This window comes from Salmo trutta, chromosome 20, assembly GCF_901001165.1.
Source record: "Salmo trutta chromosome 20, fSalTru1.1, whole genome shotgun sequence".
In the NCBI taxonomy this organism is placed as follows: Eukaryota; Metazoa; Chordata; class Actinopteri; order Salmoniformes; family Salmonidae; genus Salmo; species Salmo trutta.
In genome coordinates this window covers 27,492,928-27,511,412 of record NC_042976.1, presented here as the reverse complement: position 1 = coordinate 27,511,412, position 18,485 = coordinate 27,492,928, and the positions used below count along the sequence as shown (strand labels likewise).

At 42.1% G+C, this 18,485-nt stretch overlaps 1 protein-coding gene across 2 annotated transcripts; it reads right to left on the bottom strand.

The window, feature by feature from the left end:
* Positions 1 to 1,068: 1,068 nt before the first annotated feature.
* LOC115155814 (leucine-rich repeat-containing protein 58) lies at positions 1,069 to 17,689 on the bottom strand. 2 transcript variants are annotated; one of them, XR_003868138.1, is made up of 5 exons: positions 17,121 to 17,689; positions 4,171 to 4,299; positions 3,457 to 3,734; positions 3,039 to 3,306; positions 1,069 to 2,497 (listed from the first exon to the last, which is right to left on the bottom strand). XR_003868138.1 is itself a non-coding variant. In XM_029702781.1 (4 exons), exons 1-4 carry the CDS (start codon positions 17,573 to 17,575, stop codon positions 3,113 to 3,115), a joined length of 1,056 nt encoding a protein of 351 aa, XP_029558641.1. In that variant the 5' UTR covers positions 17,576 to 17,689; the 3' UTR covers positions 1,069 to 3,112. The 2 variants fall into 2 exon arrangements, 1 of the variants encoding a protein (XP_029558641.1); XM_029702781.1 differs by having other exon boundaries at positions 1,069 to 3,306.
* Between the last annotated feature and the right edge of the window lie 796 nt (positions 17,690 to 18,485).

The window sequence follows — 18,485 nt, the reverse complement described above, 5'->3', positions numbered from 1 at the left end:
TGCAGAGTGCGCACACACACACACACGCACACGCACACACACACACCTGGCTTATGTAACAGAGTAGGGGGCTCAGACACCTGCTGTTGGGAGAAGGAATCATCATGCCAGTGGAAAATATCAATAAACATTCAACTCAAATACATATCATACTACTATCCAGAAGATAGTGAGAGCATAACCCTGTAAGCATATCAGCTTCTCACAGTGATACGAGTTTGTGTGTCAAAGAAAAAGATGGAAGAGGGGGTACAGATAAAGGAGGAGAAAAAAAAAAGGCCAGTGAGGTGTCTGATGTAAGCCACCCCAGGCCTGAATGAGGAGGGCTGGACAGAGCCTGTCTGTTAGTGAGCCAGACACAGAACTTTGAGCTCTCTTAAGAGACTGATTAAAACGTGGGCAAACAGATGACACAAAACATCTGTTCCCTCAAAGCCATCAAAGAACCAGTCAGCCTGCTCAGAGGAGAGAAAGAGGAGAAGCTGAGAGAGAGTAGGGGAGAGATGTTTACATCACTAGGTCTTGGCAGGGTAAATAAAGGGATCTGTTGATTAAGAGGCAGAATGGCATTCCCCTGGCATCTCTTAGTGCTGGGTTAAAGAAGAGGTCCCTCTGCATTTCCCTCAGTAATGCAATCACGTTCATATGCAAACGAGGCAGACCGGTCCTGAACGCAACTCATTCAAGCTACCAATGACTCAAAACAAAACAGTCAGTCACGCTCATGCACACTCACAGACGGCCTAGCAATCTAGCATAGATCCAACTGTCAACTGTTTGGCAGTTAGTCCTGGAGAAAGATAGTGGAAATGCATTGTAGTCATTTTCACAACAGGCAGGCAAACAAACAAAAATGGACACTGTTTGGTGACAGGCCCACTGATTCTTCCTCATAGAATAGTCTACATAGCAAACAATGATGACAGAAGCTAAGATGTCATCATAGCTTCAGAAGATATGAGATGTGGACTATGAACTCAGAGCTAACTAGACAGATAGGAAATGGTAGTGCAGTCAGCTAATGTTGCACTATCGTGGATAACAAGTTTCACAGATATCCCACACACATTTTTTAGACACTCAAATTAAACTTTATTAGGGATGTTATTATATACTGTGTACAGTCTATATTATAGGGGAAAAGTGCACATACTTTAGTACAGATCGTCGACCTGTATGAGTACTATATTATATTCAGTAAGTCATTCAATAAAAGCACTGTATTAGTGTGTGAACCATTGAGTGTCATTGACAGTAGAACGTTGGATTTGTATAAAAGCAGTACGTTACAAAAATTGCACAATTGCTTCAATTTCACAACATTGTGGTTAAGATCATGGGTAACAATACTTGACACCTAATGTCATAACTATGTCATAATAGCTGACATAAAACTGTCATGACCCATATATTTACACCTATTGTGACATATATTGCATTATTTTATGGCTGGTTATGACATCTACATAAACTCAAAACCCTAATTTATTCAAATTGTTTTTTTTCCTGAGAAGTTTGATTTAGTTGGAAAGTTAGTTTCTTAAATTGTTTGTTGAAATTGATTCTAAAGAATCTTTTTTCCCCCATCATATAAAAAACATGTAGAAAATACACTTTATGACTGTCAAGAAGCACTATGACCATCCTATGTCACTTCACTTGGACACTGTCAAGAAGCATTATGACCGTCAGAATCATATATGCCAGATAAGAGCATGTACATGATGGGCCTATGTTAGTCATCAGTCCTGCTCCTGAAATCTGATCCCAGTCATCAGCAACAGAACATTGTGGTAGCTGCATGTCTGACATCAATGTGTGCACAATTACAATGATAATTTAATAGAGTACATTTCAGAAAATGTTATATAACATAAAAATAATGTTGATGTAGGTTATGGTGTAATGGATGTTTTGCCTTTTGTGGTAGGTTTTATGTAGGGGTCATAACCAGCAATAAAATAACGCAATATGTCACAAGAGGTCTAAATATGTGTCATGACAGTGTTACGACAGGTTATGTCAGCTGTTATGTATGTTTCATAACATGTTATGACACTAGATGTCAAGTTAAGTGTTAACGGATCATAAATAGAACATTTAAAAAAGTTAATTGTTACATATTTCAGGGTACAAGAAAAATTGTTTGTTTTGTTCTGTTCTTTTCTCACTTTGTTTTCTTTCTAGAATTCCCTTTCTCTTCAATAAGGCATATACACATACATTCAAAAGCACTACTACATGGTACTGTAACAATAGACCAGCATTATTGAAAGGCCAGCTACTGTATTATTCTTCCAGTTACCTTAAACATGTACCTTCTGGAGAAGTTGTCTAAATGTTCCAACATACAAAGTGTTAATACATATATCTATATCGGTCAAATTTTGAGAAAACCAAGAGCTGGAAATACAAACATTCATTGTATGTTGTCAGATACGTTTGATTTTCTCCTTTCAGGCGTCCATTCACACTCTGCCTGGCCTAGATCGACTTCCTGTATGTGAGAGAAAAACAAAGCTTTTACAAAGAACCGGGTCACACACTTTCTGTTTTCAGGCAATTAGAAATCTTAAATTGTTCATATCCTGACTCTAAGGAATGGTGTGATAGTGTTCTAAAATCATGAAAAACCTTCCAATAGCTCACATAGCGAGTTGGCAAAGTTATGGTTTCTACTGCCCTCCTATGTTTACCCATGAAACCATCAGGAATGGTGTGTAATGCTTCATCTGTTAAAGGCACTGCTCAAAGTCTGAAGGCATCAGTGATCTGTAATGTTACTGAGAAATAGAGGTAAGATCCCTCACATCATTCGTCCCCCAGTTTTAGATGGCTATAGTGACTGAGTCAATGGGTTCCAGGGGACATACCCACCTAAAGACATTTGTCCTGGTTTAGGTCCACATTGACAACCGGATATCTCGCACGTGTGAGTGTGTTTGTGTGTGAGTGTATGTCTTTGTGCGTCTAGCATCTTGCATCAAACACACACACACACACGAGACCAGAGGGGTCAGATTTCATCCCTACAGTACCGTCCAGTCACATAGAGAAAGACGGGTTCTGAGGTTGTTGACATGGTTAGGACTGTAGGCCCTTCCACTTCCTGCTATCCCAGCAGCACCCTCTGCAGGCGGTAGGCGGGCACGCTGATCTCATCCTCTGACTCGGCGTCGCTCTGGGGGTTGGAGCTGCAAGGTGAGGTGCACTCTGGGGAGCACAGGTAGTGCATGAGGGGCAGCCGGTACTTCCCACAGAAGTCCACAAACTTGATGTGGCGCACGCACGAGTCAAAGTACACACCTGGGGAGAGAGCGGAGAAACAGACAGAATACGCACACTTAAATAAATTGACACATACGTATACATAATTATATACAGACAAGCAAAAAAAGACAGGGACAGAAATACAGACACACAGTCCAATGAGAAATTAATGTATAGTAGAGGTACCGGCACACTTAGGATTGGGACACTTGCTGGCCAGGTCTAGGTAGTGCAACAGGTGAGAGGGCATGTCGCAGGATGAGTATGGAACGTTACGGCTTTTGATGGTACGACCCGCCAGCTCCAGCAGTGATGGGGGGTCGTAGGTCATCTCCTTGACGAAGCGCACCACTAGGGGGTTGCCGCGGAGACTGAGCTCCTGCAGGCGCACCAGGCTGAGGATCTCCCGGGGCAGGTAGGTCAGCAGGTTGTTATGGAGACTCAGGGAGCGCAGGGAGTGGAGCCTGAGGGGGGAGAGAGAGAGATTGGCAAGGCCATGGTTATTGTTTTGAGCATTATAAACAGAAATCTAGACTGAGGTTAGGTTATGGTTAAGTTGTAGTAGTCCACTATGGATGTATTGTAGTAACCAGTTGAGCTGTGGTGCTGGTGGTTTATGACCGTCTTAGCAGTATTATTATTATTATTATTATTATTATTGAGTTGTAGTTGTATTAAGTTTAGTTTTATTAGTATGTAAGGGATACGCAAGGTATACATTGCCTATTGCAATACTTACTTGCAGTTTCCTGTGGTTATATTATGGTTGTGTTGTGGTTACCTGGTGAGCTGTGGCAGTATGCTCTAGATGGGGTTGAGGCTGTGTTATGGTTGTGTTGTGGTTACCTGGTGAGCTGTGGCAGTATGCTCTAGATGGGGTTGAGGCTGTGTTATGGTTACCTGGTGAGCTGCGGGGGTACACCTTGTATGCGGTTGTCACACAGGACCAGATAGCTGAGGTAGGGCAGGTTGGCCAGCTCAGGAGGAATAGAGGTGATCAGGTTACCACCCAAATACAGCATCTCAAGACTGACAGAGAGAGAGGTTTAATATGTTTAGCATCATATCGAGTGGTAATTAACATTATGTTAACAAGTAAAGCATGCCTGAAGGGATTTGGGACTTTAAAAACACCATAACATACTGTATACTGGACAGTTCCAAGTGGACACATGACTAGCCATGTTGACACATCAGTACCACAATGGGGTTCCCACATGTTGACATTGATGCTGTATGTGACAGCAATGTATTACCACAGTGAGTGCAAGGCATCAAAGATTGAGCAGCCGGATCCATAGTAAAAATGAGTATAACAGGTGTGTGTAGATGTGACTATGAGGAATGGGCTGGAGCAGTGGAACTGCTAAACAAACTGTTTCAAAGAGGAGACACACTATGCACAAAGAGGTGCTGGAATTTCAATAGATTTTTAGCCTACCTGTGTGTGTGTGTGTGTGTGTGTGTGTGTGTGTGGGGGGGTTTACTCTGACTTTGTGCAAGGGCCACCAGAGGTAGAGAGGCATTGCTAGAGAGTCCCAGTTCTTTTTTTTTCAGACAGAAGTTTAGATCTAGTGAAGACTGACGTTTAGGTTTGGAGCAATCAAATGCAGTGTAGGCTAAATACACAGTTCTAAGCAGCAGACAATGTGGGGTAGTCACATACACTGTTGGGGCGTGGATCAGAAAACCAGTCAGTATCTGGTGTAACCACCATTTGCCTCATGCAGCACGACACATATCCTTGACCAGGCTGTTGATTGTGGCCCGTGGAATGTTGTCCCACTCCTCTTCAATGGCTGTGCAAAGTTGCTGGATATTGGCAGGAACTGGAACTCACTGTTGTACATGTCGATCCAGAGTATCCCAAACATGCTCAATGTGTGACATGTCTGGGGAGTATGGAAGGCCATGGGAGAACTGGGAATTTTTCAGCTTCCAGGAATTGTGTACAGATCCTTGCAACACGAGGCCGTGCATTATCGTGCTGAAACATGAGGTGATGGCGGCAGGTCAATGGTATGAAAATGGGCCTCACCATCTCGTCACGGTATCTCTGTGCATTCGATAAAATGCAATTGTGTTTGTTGCCATGGGGCACTCTGTACAAAACATTGACGTCGGCAAACTGCTCGCCCACACGGCACCCGTCTGCCGGTACAGTTGAAACCGGGATTCATCTGTGAAGAGCACACTTCTCCAGCGTGCCAGTGGCCATCGAAGGTGAGCATTTTCCCACTGAAGTTGGTTATGACGACAAACTGCAGTTAGGTCAAGATCCTGGTTAGGACGACGAGCGTCTCGGGAATGGTTTCTGACAGTTTGTGCAGAAATTCTTTGGTTGTGCAAACCCACAGTTTCACCAGCTGTCCGGGTGGCTGGTCTCGGACGATCTCGCAGGTGAAGAAGCCGAATGTGGAGGTCCTCGGCTGGCGTGGTTACTCGTGATTTTTTTATTTCAGATCATGAAACATTGGACCAACACTTTACATGTTGCGTTTATATATTTTTGTTCAGTTTACAAAACTGATGACTGAGGCAGAGAGAAAAAGATTACTATTGTCCAATGTCCACAAATCACCAATGGAAATGTACACATACACAAGCATTCTGCTTTATCCCGATCCCTCTGAACAGATGAAAAAGTGAAAAAAACAGAGGAACACGGGAAATGGAGAGAAAGAGAGAAGAACAGAGGGAGCAGCAGGGACAGAGAGACAGGGAATGAAAGGGATATGTAATGGCCTGTCGCTAAAAGTGAGCAGTCAGCCCATCTGCCCCATGGTCTGGTCTGCCTGTGGAACTGATGACACAGCAGCGAGTGGGAGAGGCCATTATGTGTCCTTGGGGCCTGAGCCCTGAGCCAGCCCCTCTGTCCCAGAGGGTCTAAAGAAGCCATTCATGGCCATCTCAACAACTCACTCTACAGTTACACCACTAACACACAGAGGCCTAGTCCCATACAACCTCCATCATTCATGACTGTAGATCTGAGACCGTGTATATGTTCAGCTGTTCTGAAGTTGTCGGTGAAAGGCTCTCTTTACATGTAATTTGTGTTGGTTAGTATGTTTACAAGACACAGTGAGTGACTGACTGTAACCCTATCTTTGAATTTTACTCTGGCTTTGCGTTATTGGGACGGTTGAGCTAACTTGTGCTAATGTGATTAGCATGACGTAAGTAACAGCAAACTTTCCAGGACATAAACTTGTTTTATATGGGCAGAAAGTTTAAATTATTGTTAATCTAAATGCACTATTGTTGTTAATCCCATATAAACTAGGCAGTGCATTGTTAATCTAACGGTCCAATTTACAGTAGCTATTACAACGCTATTGTCTCAGGAGAGTACACAACAACAACATTTAAAATCACGGCAACTGGTTTGATACATTCACCTCTGAAGGTAAATAATGTATTTACATTCAGTAAACTTGCTCTGATTTGTCAGAGATAAAATGTAGCATAGTTTTGTTTGATAAAATAAATGTTTATATTCAAATGAAGGAACTGGGTTCTACAGTTTGAGCCCCTGCGATCTCTGGCTCCACACCCACCCTGCCCGGCCATGTAGATGTGTGAAAGTTAGTGTATAAGCTAATGATCCATCATGTATGACATTCCTGGGAGTGTGTAAACTTACATTTTGTATTACCATATACTTCTTGTATGTTCTCTATAGTTATGTACTTGAAAATGTATCAATTGACCAATTTGGCACATTTGGGCAGATTTGATACAAAATATTGTCTAGTACTGCAACGCTTCACTGAATCAATCTGAAACTTATTGCCATCATCTAGTGGACAAAATAAAAATTGCACCTAAACTGCAAAATTATTTTACGGTCTTTCGCTTGCATTTCAAAAGATGATCGAACAAAAAAACAAATAGAATACGCATTTTTATTTTACCAGATCTAATGTGTTATATATAGTGATGCACCGATATGACATTTTTGGCCGATACCGATATCCAATATTTTCCTTGCCAAAAACCCCAATACCGATATTGAACATTTTAGCGTTCTAAAGCATTCTAGTACAGTTAAATAGTTAACACACGGATGCAGCGGTCTAAGGCACTACATCTCAGTGCAAGAGGCGTCACTACAATCTCTGGTTCGAATCCAGGCTGTATCACATCCAGCCGTGATCGGGAGTCCCATAGGGTGGCGCACAATTGGCCCAGTGTCGTCCAGGTTTGGCCGGGGTTGGTCCGCCATTGTAAATAAGAATTTGTTCTTAACTGAATTGCCTAGTTAAATAAGTCACACACGCCTATTTCTTTCACTTACTTGCTGTTTAGTTGTTCAGCCGTTTCATTCTCAACCAGGATTTCTATGGAACGCCGTTTGGGTCTCTGCGTGTCAACAAAGATACACGTCAAATAACACTATTTGACGTGTCAAATAAGCTAGTTGACCAATCAGGACCTGAATACGAGTGCACGTCACATAATTTAACTCCCTTAAAAAATGTTACATAGTGTAATAACTTTCACTCGAATTTCATGTCACAACGATTCATCGATATGTATGCTATGATGCTGGTAAAGTTGTCTCACGCACCAACAGTGCTGGTCATAAAAAAAAGCTAGCTAGCTCATGGATGCAAACAATGTTCTTCCCCAAACACATAGCAAAACAACAATCTGTCTCAGTAGTTATCGTTAGCTAGCTAACTAAACTCAGAAAAAAAGAAACGTCCCTTTTTCAAGACCGTGTCTTTCAAAGATAATTCGTAAAAATCCAAATAACTTCACAGATCTTCATTGTAAAGGGTTTAAACACGGTTTCCCATGCTTTATGGTTCACTGAACTGAAATCTGTTGAAATCACACTGGATGTATTATACCTTAGAATTGCATTGGGGGCATGATTATTTTACTGTACAGCCTTACCTATGGATTGTGGCTCAATGACATGGGGTATCAGTCTACTCAGTGACACTCAGAGAACATTAGGATCGTAGCTCTTATTGTGGGACTCTGAAACAACTGAATTGAGCCACATTTATCGTCAGCCTATTGAACACTATTCCCGAGGAAAAACAACACTGTGTGGATGTTTTGGAGTCTGATAACTGAGGAGGACATTGGGAAAAAAATATATTGGGTATTGAGTAGACTATTACCCCATTTCATTGATCCCCAATCCTTAGGTAAAGCTGTACAGTGCAATATGAATGTCAATAAACACAATAGGCTGACTGGGGAGGTGATTTCACACAGTCACAGTCCGCGATAAGAGCTACAACGCTAATATTTGCGTAAACTCTTCACAGTTGTGTTCTGAAGGTGTCACCGATTAGACTGATAGCCCATTTCATTGCTTCACATTCCAATCTTGGTTAACATTATCTAGTATAAATATGACATGATTGCACCAATTGTAACCTTCTGCATCACTTTCAAAGAGGTACTTTTATTTTGAAGGAAAACCGCAAATTCCACTATTGTGCCAAATCCTTATTGTGGCTAGCTTCACAACACATAACCCGGTCAGGTCAAGTCTCACTAGCCAGATGAAGCTAGCTGGCTGCTTAGAACGTTAGCTTTGGGCAACAGGGTTAAGTAGCTGGCAACAGGGTTAAGTAGCTGGCTAACACTTACTCACAAGGATTCCTAAATCATTGCTAAGAATAGTGAAAATGACTGCAGTTTCTACTGGTGCTAGCTAGGTACCAAGCTAAAGCTAGCTACCCTAGAAGTTGCGGTCAAACAAATCATGCTTTATTACCAACGTGGTATTGTAAACACCGTTAGTGGCTGGTGTTTGCAGACTTTTTTTGTACAGCTTTGACAGTGCTACTGATAGTAGTGGTGGCGCTTGGCTTGCACGTGCAAATTCAGAACACACAACATTCTATAATAGAACTGTGCAATTTGACGGTCAAATAGTGTTATTTCACGTGCATCTTTTTTGACACGCAAAGACCCAAACGCCGTTCCATAGTATGTTCTGAAGCTAATAGCAGTGACATCACCCACCACAGAGAACGGTTGATTGTCAAAGGCAATGATTTGCATTGTCTTGGCGTTAATGGATTTCGCCTTTGAGTTGTCTCACTGAAATGTCCTTACTTTCATATGACTGCTTGATCTACATAGCAGACCGTAGGTAGCCTAGTGGTTAGAGTGTTGGACTAGTAACCGAAAGGTTGCAAGATCAAATCCCCGAGCTGACATGGTAAAAATCTGTTGTTCTACCCATGAACAAGGCAGTTAACCCACTGTTCCTAGGCCGTCATTGAAAATAAGAATTTGTTCTTAACTGACTTGCCTAGTTAAATAAAAGGTAAAATATACAAATAAAATCAAAAAACATTGTGGGTTAGGAATGCTGTGTTGCACGTTTAGCGCAAAATTTTACGTGGCGTCATTATGACATCGTTTTTTCACATCGGCGTTAAAACTAGACAGACATCGGGACGATACCGATGTTGGCATTTTTAGCTAATGTCAGCCGATTCCGATATATAAAAAACTAAGGATGCACGAGATATATATAAATATATACACACACACACACATTTCCACAAACGTTAAAGTATTTCCTTTCAAATGGTATCAAGAATATGCATATCCTTGCTTCAAGTCCTGAGATACATGCAGTTAGATTTATTTTTCATTTTAGGCAAAAATGGGGGGGAAAAGGGTCCGATCCTTAAGAGGTTTTTAACAACATTGTAGCTACTCCACAATACTAACCTAATTGACAAAGGAAAAGGAAGCCTGTACAGAATACAAATATTCCAAAACATGCATCCTGTTTGCATCAGGGCACTAAAGTAATACTGCAAGGAATGTAGCAAAGCAATTACCTTTTTGTCCTGAATACAAAGTGTTGTTTGGGGCAAATCCAATGCAACACATTACTGAGTACCACTCTCCATATTTTCAAGAATAGGGGCATCATGTTATGGGTATGCTTGTAATTGTTAAGGACTGGGGAGTTTAGGATTTTAAAAAAATAGAATGGATCTAAACACAGGCAAAATCCTAGAGGAAAACCTGGTTTAGTCTGCTAATAAAAATGGGCAAATGTTACAGAATCCAGGTGTCGAAAGCTCAGAGACATACCCAGAAAGACTAACAGCTGTAATTGCTGCCAAAGGTAATTCAAGGTATTCAGGTATGTGAATACTTATGGAAATTAGATATCGCTGTATTTTATTTTCAATAAATTGGAACAATTTCTAAAAACATGTTTTCACTGTCATTATGGGGTATTGTGTGTATATGGGTGAATTATTATTTTTGAATCCATTTTGAATTCAGGTTGTATCAAAACAAAATGTGGAATAACTCAAGGGGTGTGAATACAATACTTTCTGAAAGCAGTGTATGTTAGGCTTATTCTTCTATTCTCGCCCTTCAATAAGACATGTAACAAAACTTGTTGCCAAAGATGGTAAAGCCCAATCCTGACTGCTTTTTAGTGATTTTACTATAGTCAATCATCCAATTAGTTGATGACAGTCAGCCAATAGGGTCAGGATTGATTACTGTAACTGGTTTGTTCCATGATATGAGTGCCTTTTGATATTTTAAGTAGACATTGGTGTACAATATTGTACCCTCTGACTTCCAGGAATATTTTAACCCACTTGACCACAAAAATTCACCAAGTTTTCAGCATCAAGCCCTAGTTATTTGTTGAAGAACAGTGCAGATGCAAAGTTTGGTAACAGAATGATGGAACAGACACAAACCATCATTCTGTTACCATGCTTTTCTATAAAATGTTTGTGGAAATTGTTAAAAGTAGTCATTGTACATTGTTATATGGTCCGTTCACCTTTGTAATCATTGGCTTTTGTTTGAAATACATTTTAAAGTGAAAAACCTGAGTCTCAGTGACACTTAACATGGAATTTCCCAAAAGTAATTTCTGAAGAACATTTATTTCATGTGAGAATTTTTTTTTTTAAATTCACTTTAATATGGTTTAACTATGATTTAAAAAAAGTCAAATCAGTGTAAAAGCAGGTGAGCTTGTTCTACTCTTTTTTGCTGTTTTGTGGTGGAAAATGAGCATAACACGTCAACCCTGTTATCCATAGAAATGTTAACAATTATTTAAAAAAATTAAATGAAGCTTGCATTAAAAATGTCCCCTGCTGTTGCACACAACAAGCTTCCCTGTCACAAGGGGTTTTATGGCTGATTGAAGATTAAATCATCAACCCTGTTACGATCAACCCTGTTACTTAAATGTCGCATATGAGAGAATGTTAAAATTAGGTGAAATCAAACGTTCACCCCCCCCCCCAACCAAATGGCACAGAATGGGTGGAACAACAACTATTAAAGCCAATGTGGGTCTGTTCCAGATGAAGTCAAAGTATTTACACACTTATCTTTGGTAAACATATAAATGGGCTACTGTTTAACCGCATGACATGACCCACATCCCGGTTGTACTCACTGATCTCTGACTTTATGAGTTCTCTTTTATGATGTTAACTATATAGTCAGATCAGTGGCGGTCGGTGCCGCTTTAGATGATGGAGCATGGCCTTAAGGTATTTATATTACAACATGTTTTTGAACAGAATCAGCGGAATGAATACCCCGGATCGCACGCAAACACAGTTTATTTTCATAGCAGCCACATAAAAACAGAATGATCACTTTGCTCGTTGTGTATATATATATATATAAATAATTCCTTCTTGCAACTACAGTTGAAGTCGAAGTTTACTTAGGTTGGAGTCATTAAAACTCATTTTTCAACCACTCCACAAATTTCTTGTTAACAAACTATAGTTTGGCAAGTCAGTTAGGACATCTACTTTGTGCATGACACAAGTCATTTTTCCAACAATTGTTTACAGACACATTATTTCACTATCACAATTCCAGTGGGTCAGAAGTTTACATACACTAAGTTGACTGTGCCTTTAAACAGCTTGGAAAATTCCAGAAAATGATGTCATGGCTTTAGAAGCTTCTGATAGGCTAATTGACATCGTTTGAGTCAATTGGAGGTGTACCTGTGGATGTATTTCAAGGCCTACCTTCAAACTCAGTGCCTCTTTGCTTGACATCATGGGAAAAAAATTAAAATAAATTAGCCAAGAATTAGCCATTCTAGACCTCCACAAGTCTGGTTCATCCTTGGGAGCAATTTCCAGATGCCTGAAGGTACCACGTTCATCTGTACAAACAATAGTACGCAGGTATAAACATCATGGGACCACGCAGCTGTCATACCGCTCAGGAAGGAGACGCACAAAAAACACCATCCCAACCGTGAAGAAAGGGGGTGGCAGCATCATGTTGTGGGGGTGCTTTGCTGCAGGAGGGACTGGTGCACTTCACAAAATAGATGGCATCATGAGGATGGAAAATTATGCGTATATATTGAAGCAACATCAAGACATCAGTTAGTAAGTTAAAGCTTGGTCGCAAATGGGTCTTCCAAATGGACAATGACCCCAAGCATACTTCCAAAGTGGTGAGTCAAAATGGCTTAAGGACAACAAAGTCAAGGTATTGGAGTGGCCATCACAAAGCCCTGACCTCAATCCTTTAGAACATTTTTGGACAGAACTGAAAAAGCGTGTGCGTGCAAGGAGGCCTACAAACCTGACTCAGTTCCTCCTGACAGAGCTGGTGTAATGGGCCAAAATTCACCCAACTTATTTGGGTAGCCTTAGGGACGGCTACCCGAAACGTTTGACCCAAGTTAAACAATTTAAAGGCAATGCTACCCAATACCAATTGAGTGTATGTAAACGTCTGACCGACTGGGAATGTGATGAAAGAAATAAAAGCTGAAATAAATGACTCTATTATTCTGACATTTCACATTCCAAAAATAAAGTGGTGATCTGACCTAAAACAGGGATTTTTTACTAGGATTAAATGTCAGGAATTGTGAAAAACTGAGTTTAAATGTATTTGGCTAAAGTGTATGTAAACTTCCGTCTTCAACTTAATCTACACGCTCTCCGTCTCACACCTTTTCCCTTCGCTTGTGGACTTTAGTGCACAACACATCAGCGGTCTGTGACCAGGCGAACCTTTATTTCATGAACACTAACCGCTACACATAGCCTACATCGTCGTCACCTCATAGTCAATATAGCTACTAGAACTAACGCGTCAATAAAACCAAAAGCTTACCTTGACTTGGAAGAGTTCCAGTGTTGGATAGCCATAGCCAGCTAGCTAAAATTGCAATATTTTCTGTTTGAGTAGGCTAAACCCCCCCCCCCCCCCAAAAAAACATTTATTTGTTAAACTATTGTCTTTCTCTCCCTTTGAGTCAACTGCTCACCACATGTTATGCAATGCAGTGCCAGCTATCTGTAGCATGTGCTTTCAGTACTAGATTCATTATCTGATCCTTTGATTGGGTGTACAACATGTCAGTTCATGCTGAAAGAACTCTGATAGGTTGGCGGACGTCCTCCGGAAGTTGTCATAATTACTGTGTAAGTCTATGGAAGGGGGTGAGAACCATGAGCCTCCTAGGTTGTATTGAAGTCAATGTACCCAAAGGAGGACAGAAGCTAGCTGTCCTCCGGCTACACCATGATGCTACCCTACAGAGTGCTGCTGAGGCTGCTGTAGACCTTAATTTCAGAACAGTGCATTTTAATCAATTATTTGGTGACATTTGAATATATTTAGTACAGTTTTATCTAAAAAGAATAACTTTGTTTCACTATTTTTGAAATTCACTGAGGAACCTCCCCTGAGAAGGATCCTAAACTGTTCTCACTGATATTAACCTACCACTGGCAGTGTAAACATGATATAAGGAGAGAAATAAACAATTCTTCCAGATGACCTTGTTTTTTAGTACCATTGGAACGCAGTGCCCTGCACTTTATACAGACTTGGCATCCTTCACATATTGACCACAAGAGGCTTGAATTTCTCTATGTGCTCATGTGTGTGTGATGACTATATACAAGTGTGTATGCGTACGTGTGTGTCTCGACCATGTGCAAGTGAGTGTTTGTGTGTGTCATTTATGAATACTAGTTAGTCATCCCAAAGGTTGTTTACATGTATACTGCGCAGTGTGTACCCCACCATATGAACCACACATTTCCTGCTCTGAGTAACCTTGTGAGTGTGGCAATGGCAGTCTGTTATGCCCCTGCCCAAGAACATATAAGATTACTGGATATCTCACACACCAGTCAGGGTTGCTAAAGGCCTGATTAGCTGGATGTTGTGATGGTATAAAGTTTTAATTTCCTGAAAAACATACAGGTTAGGTTTCGATATAAAGTCTGCTTTAGTTTAGGCTCAGGGAGTGAGGATCTGTTGAAATCCATTTAACCACAGTCCTGGCAATCAAATAAGTGCATTATGTTTGTAAAGGCAAGCTACCATGGTAGTGGGCTACAAGACAGCATAGTATCAATCAAATGTATTTATAAAGCCCATTTTACAAATCAGCTGATGTCACAAAGTGCTATACAGAAACCCAGCCTAAAACCCCAAACAGCAAGCAATGCAGACGTAGAAGCACGGTGGCTAGGAAAAACTCCCTAGAAAGGCAGGAACCTAGGCAGGAACCTAGGAAGAAACCTAGAGAGGAACCAGGCTCTGGCTGTGCCGGCTGGAGATTAAAACAATACATGGCCAAGATGTTCAAACGTTCATAGATGACCAGCAGGGTCAAATAATAATAATCACAGTGGTTGTAGTTGTATAGCTTGCTCCCTCATCTCTGCCTCTGACAAGACACTGATGTAAGGGCATCAGTTCAGCCTTTACAACCCTAACCCCCAGCAGCATTGGCAGTTGAACTATCCTGTACCCGCTGAACTGAGAAGGTTGCAATTGCGGCCTGCAAGTTGGGGCATTCCTGCATCTCTTTATACTTCTATTGGTCAATTTAAGCTACAGGCGGGATTCCAGTACAGTAGGTGTACTCCAGTACAATAGAAGGCATTAACGCAGAATAACGTTGGATGCCAAACACCGATAAACCCCACAGAAGAAGGGGCAGGTGTGACAACGGTAGCTAGCTAGTTTCACAGTGGTAGACAGTGTCCTTCATCCCTGCCTGTCGGGCACTGTTTTCCTGCAGTTCTGTTAACGACGGCGAGGGCAGGTGTTCGGCAGGCGGGAGCTAAGGACACAGAGTGCTAGCTTAGCGAGCTAGTCCGGTACACAGCAGGTTGGAGACGGGGGCGAAAACATTTGCTAGCTAACATCCTAACTCGCAAGCTAGCCAACACATGGTGTTTCCCCAGCCTCCCGCCTGCTGTTCTAGCGGGAGGAGGGGGTGACCGGTAAGCAGCTAGCACAGTGGATCTGGGCTGATTCCGGCTGAGAGGTCGGGGCACTCGGCTGAAAGTCAGACTCGGCCGACGTCATGTGGCTTGAGTCTGGGCTGCCTTTGGCAGTATTACTTATGGCTAGGATGCGGGGATTGAGCTCGGGCCGATTCCAGGGTGAGTTATCTGGCCCAAATGTATTACTTGGGGCTCGGGCCGATTGGGGCTACTCTCTGGCAGAATATTACACTGGCTGCTTTATGAATTAACATTTCATTATTTATTTTTCCATATTTCCTCATTGTTTGAAATTCTTTAAAGAGTCCTGTGTAGTATTTTGATACTTTGTGCAAGGCAATTGATACGATTTAATAGCATTGAGGATGGAGCCTCGCGAGTGGTGCAGCGGTCTAAGACACTGCATCGCAGTGCAAACTGCATCGCTACAGATGCTGATTCAAGACCCGTGCCGGGATGTCCTTGTCCCATCTCGCTGTAGCGACTCCTGTGGCGGGCCAGGGGCATGCACGTAGGACACGGTCACCAGGTTTCCTCCACAAAAAACATTGTGTCGGATGAGTATAATTTGTATGTATACAATGTATAATAGTAATATTTAAAATGACTAAATTGGGTAATTTTGTATACATTTATTTAGATTTGCATCGGGACGCTTCTGGGGGGGATTCTGGTAAGATGCCGGCAAATTCGGCTGAATTCCGGTAGACAGAAACGGCCTGATGTACTTGTGCCGATTCTGGGCAATCATTCATTTTGATTCCGGGCCTAGTCCGACACCGGGCCGATTCAATCAGTTCCGGCCCCCCGGAAGAGGGCCACTTCCGGGCCGATTCCTCATTGCTAGCTGGGGAGTGTCCCTAGCCCCTGCCTGTCGGGCACGGTTTTCTCCGGTACAGGGGAGCGACATAGTGTGCAAGCTAACTAGCAAGCTAGTATGCAGTGTCACTAACAAGCTATTGTAGATAGTTAGCTAGTACATGGTGTCGTTCCCAGCCTCCCACCTGCTGTGCTAGCGGGACGCGGAGACGACCGGTAGACAGCGTCCTTCGCCCCACCCGTCAGGCACTGTTTTTCCGCAATGACTGTGAAGGCAGGTGTTCGGCAAGCGGGTTTGAGGGACAACATCTACCGGTGTTGCTCCCGCTAGCTAGCAAGAAAGACTCCGTGAGGCGGGGGCATAATATATATATATTTTTTAAACTGATAATATTTTGATTTCCCTTTGACCAACATTCAAAAGTCACAAGCATTAAGATATCATGTTCGGGGGAGGTGGCATTCATGCAGGAACCAATGTAATGCGAGGGGGCTTCATAAAGGAACCAATGGGATGGGATGGAGGGGACGTTCCAGTCGGAATGCCCACATGCTGGAACACCCAGAATTGCAGGCTGCAGTTAAACGCTATTGGCTGAACTCGCTGTTCGCCCAGGAAACTGACTACAGTTGGCCTAAACTGGTCATTGTGACAAACCGTTTGTTGCAAATTATGTGAAAGTTTGTGATGTAATCACTGGTGACTGCAACAAGCTAGTTACTGTGGTAGCAGCTGGTACCGTTATGTATTCTACATACCTGGTTAAAATCTCAATTTCCGCAGGAATACTTTGGAGTCTGTTTCCCCCCAGGGAAAGTGATTGTAGCCGCTGCAACTTCAGGAACTGTGCTGGCATCTCCTCAAACCTATTGCCACTTAGATTCAACACCTCCAACGGCAAAGACCCGAATTCCTTGGGAAGCGAGAATTCGTCCAGACGGTTGTTCTTGGCTATTAGTGTTCTGAGCTTCGTTAACCAAGTAATGCCTTCACAGATGACCGATAGTCCGTTGTTGCTAATGTCAAGAAACTCGAGGTTGGAGAACATGCAAACCGATCCGGGAAGCGAGGGCAGTCGGTTGAAGCTTAAATACAACTGCTTGGTGCCCATCTTTCGCTCCTCGCTGATGTTGACCAAGCTCAAAGTGTTCAAATTCAGACGCGACAAGTCTAAAACACCCTCACCGTGTACGGCTCCTTCATGCAAATCCATTTCGCAGCGTAGGCTACTCTTCAATATTCTGGACAAACTGGTGATTGCACTCTTTGTGGTTCTCCAAATAAAGAGAGGAGTCCAATGCCAATGGCCCGAGTTGCATGTGGGTGTCATGAACAACATTACCGTGAGCAACAATAGTGGAATTGCCTTCAAAATAAAAGTCCCCATTGAAACTGACGCAAACGGAGGAAAAACGTGGAATCACGCCACAATTGCACTAGATCATGCCAAACAAGGTTGTAATGTTATATAAAGACAAGTGTTAGTTCATTTTACAAAAATACAAACTGTGGATGTATTAAACCTGATAATTGAATTGGGGATATTTATATTGCACTCTACAGCCAAACCTATGGATTGTGCCCCCTTGAAATGGCGTATCAGCCAACTCGGCGAGACCCACAGAACACCACTTTAGAGTTTACACAAATATTAGCACTTTTATCTGTTCGCATGTTTCAACTGAGACCTTTATTTTGAAGGGGAAACGTCGAGTCCGCTATTGTTGCTCACGCACTCATGCAATGTTGTTCATGTAACGTTGCAGTTGACGAAATGCTCTGAGACCAGGTTGCAACACGACACACTGTATTTTAAGGAAAATAATATGCGTCGGTCATTTACATTTGGCAAGATTATTGTGTAGAATAGAGAGAGATCACTGTAAATTGCCAGAACCTGGCTGGTACAGACAAAGCAACTATTCAGCAGTGAGTATTTGTAGTACATGTTTCGGGGTTGGCTTGTTCCAGTAGTTCCGCCCTAACTGTTGAAGCCGTTCATTGGCCTACATGCATTTATATCAGTTGGATCTGATCTGATAGAGTAACATCACGACGTTTATTGTTTCCCGTTTGCTGGTAAAACAGGGTTGACGTTCTTCAATTTGTAATGGGTCAATAAT

Coding starts and splice junctions, on each gene's coding strand:
- LOC115155814 (XM_029702781.1), bottom strand. CDS start 17,575: ATGGATTTGCATGAAGGAGCCGTACACGGTGAGGGTGTTTTAGACTTG. Junction 4,300..17,120: donor GAAATTGAGATTTTAACCAG/GTATGTAGAATA, acceptor TCTCTCTGTCAG/TCTTGAGATGCTGTATTTGG. Junction 3,307..3,456: donor TCCCAATCCTAAGTGTGCCG/GTACCTCTACTA, acceptor CTCTCTCCCCAG/GTGTGTACTTTGACTCGTGC.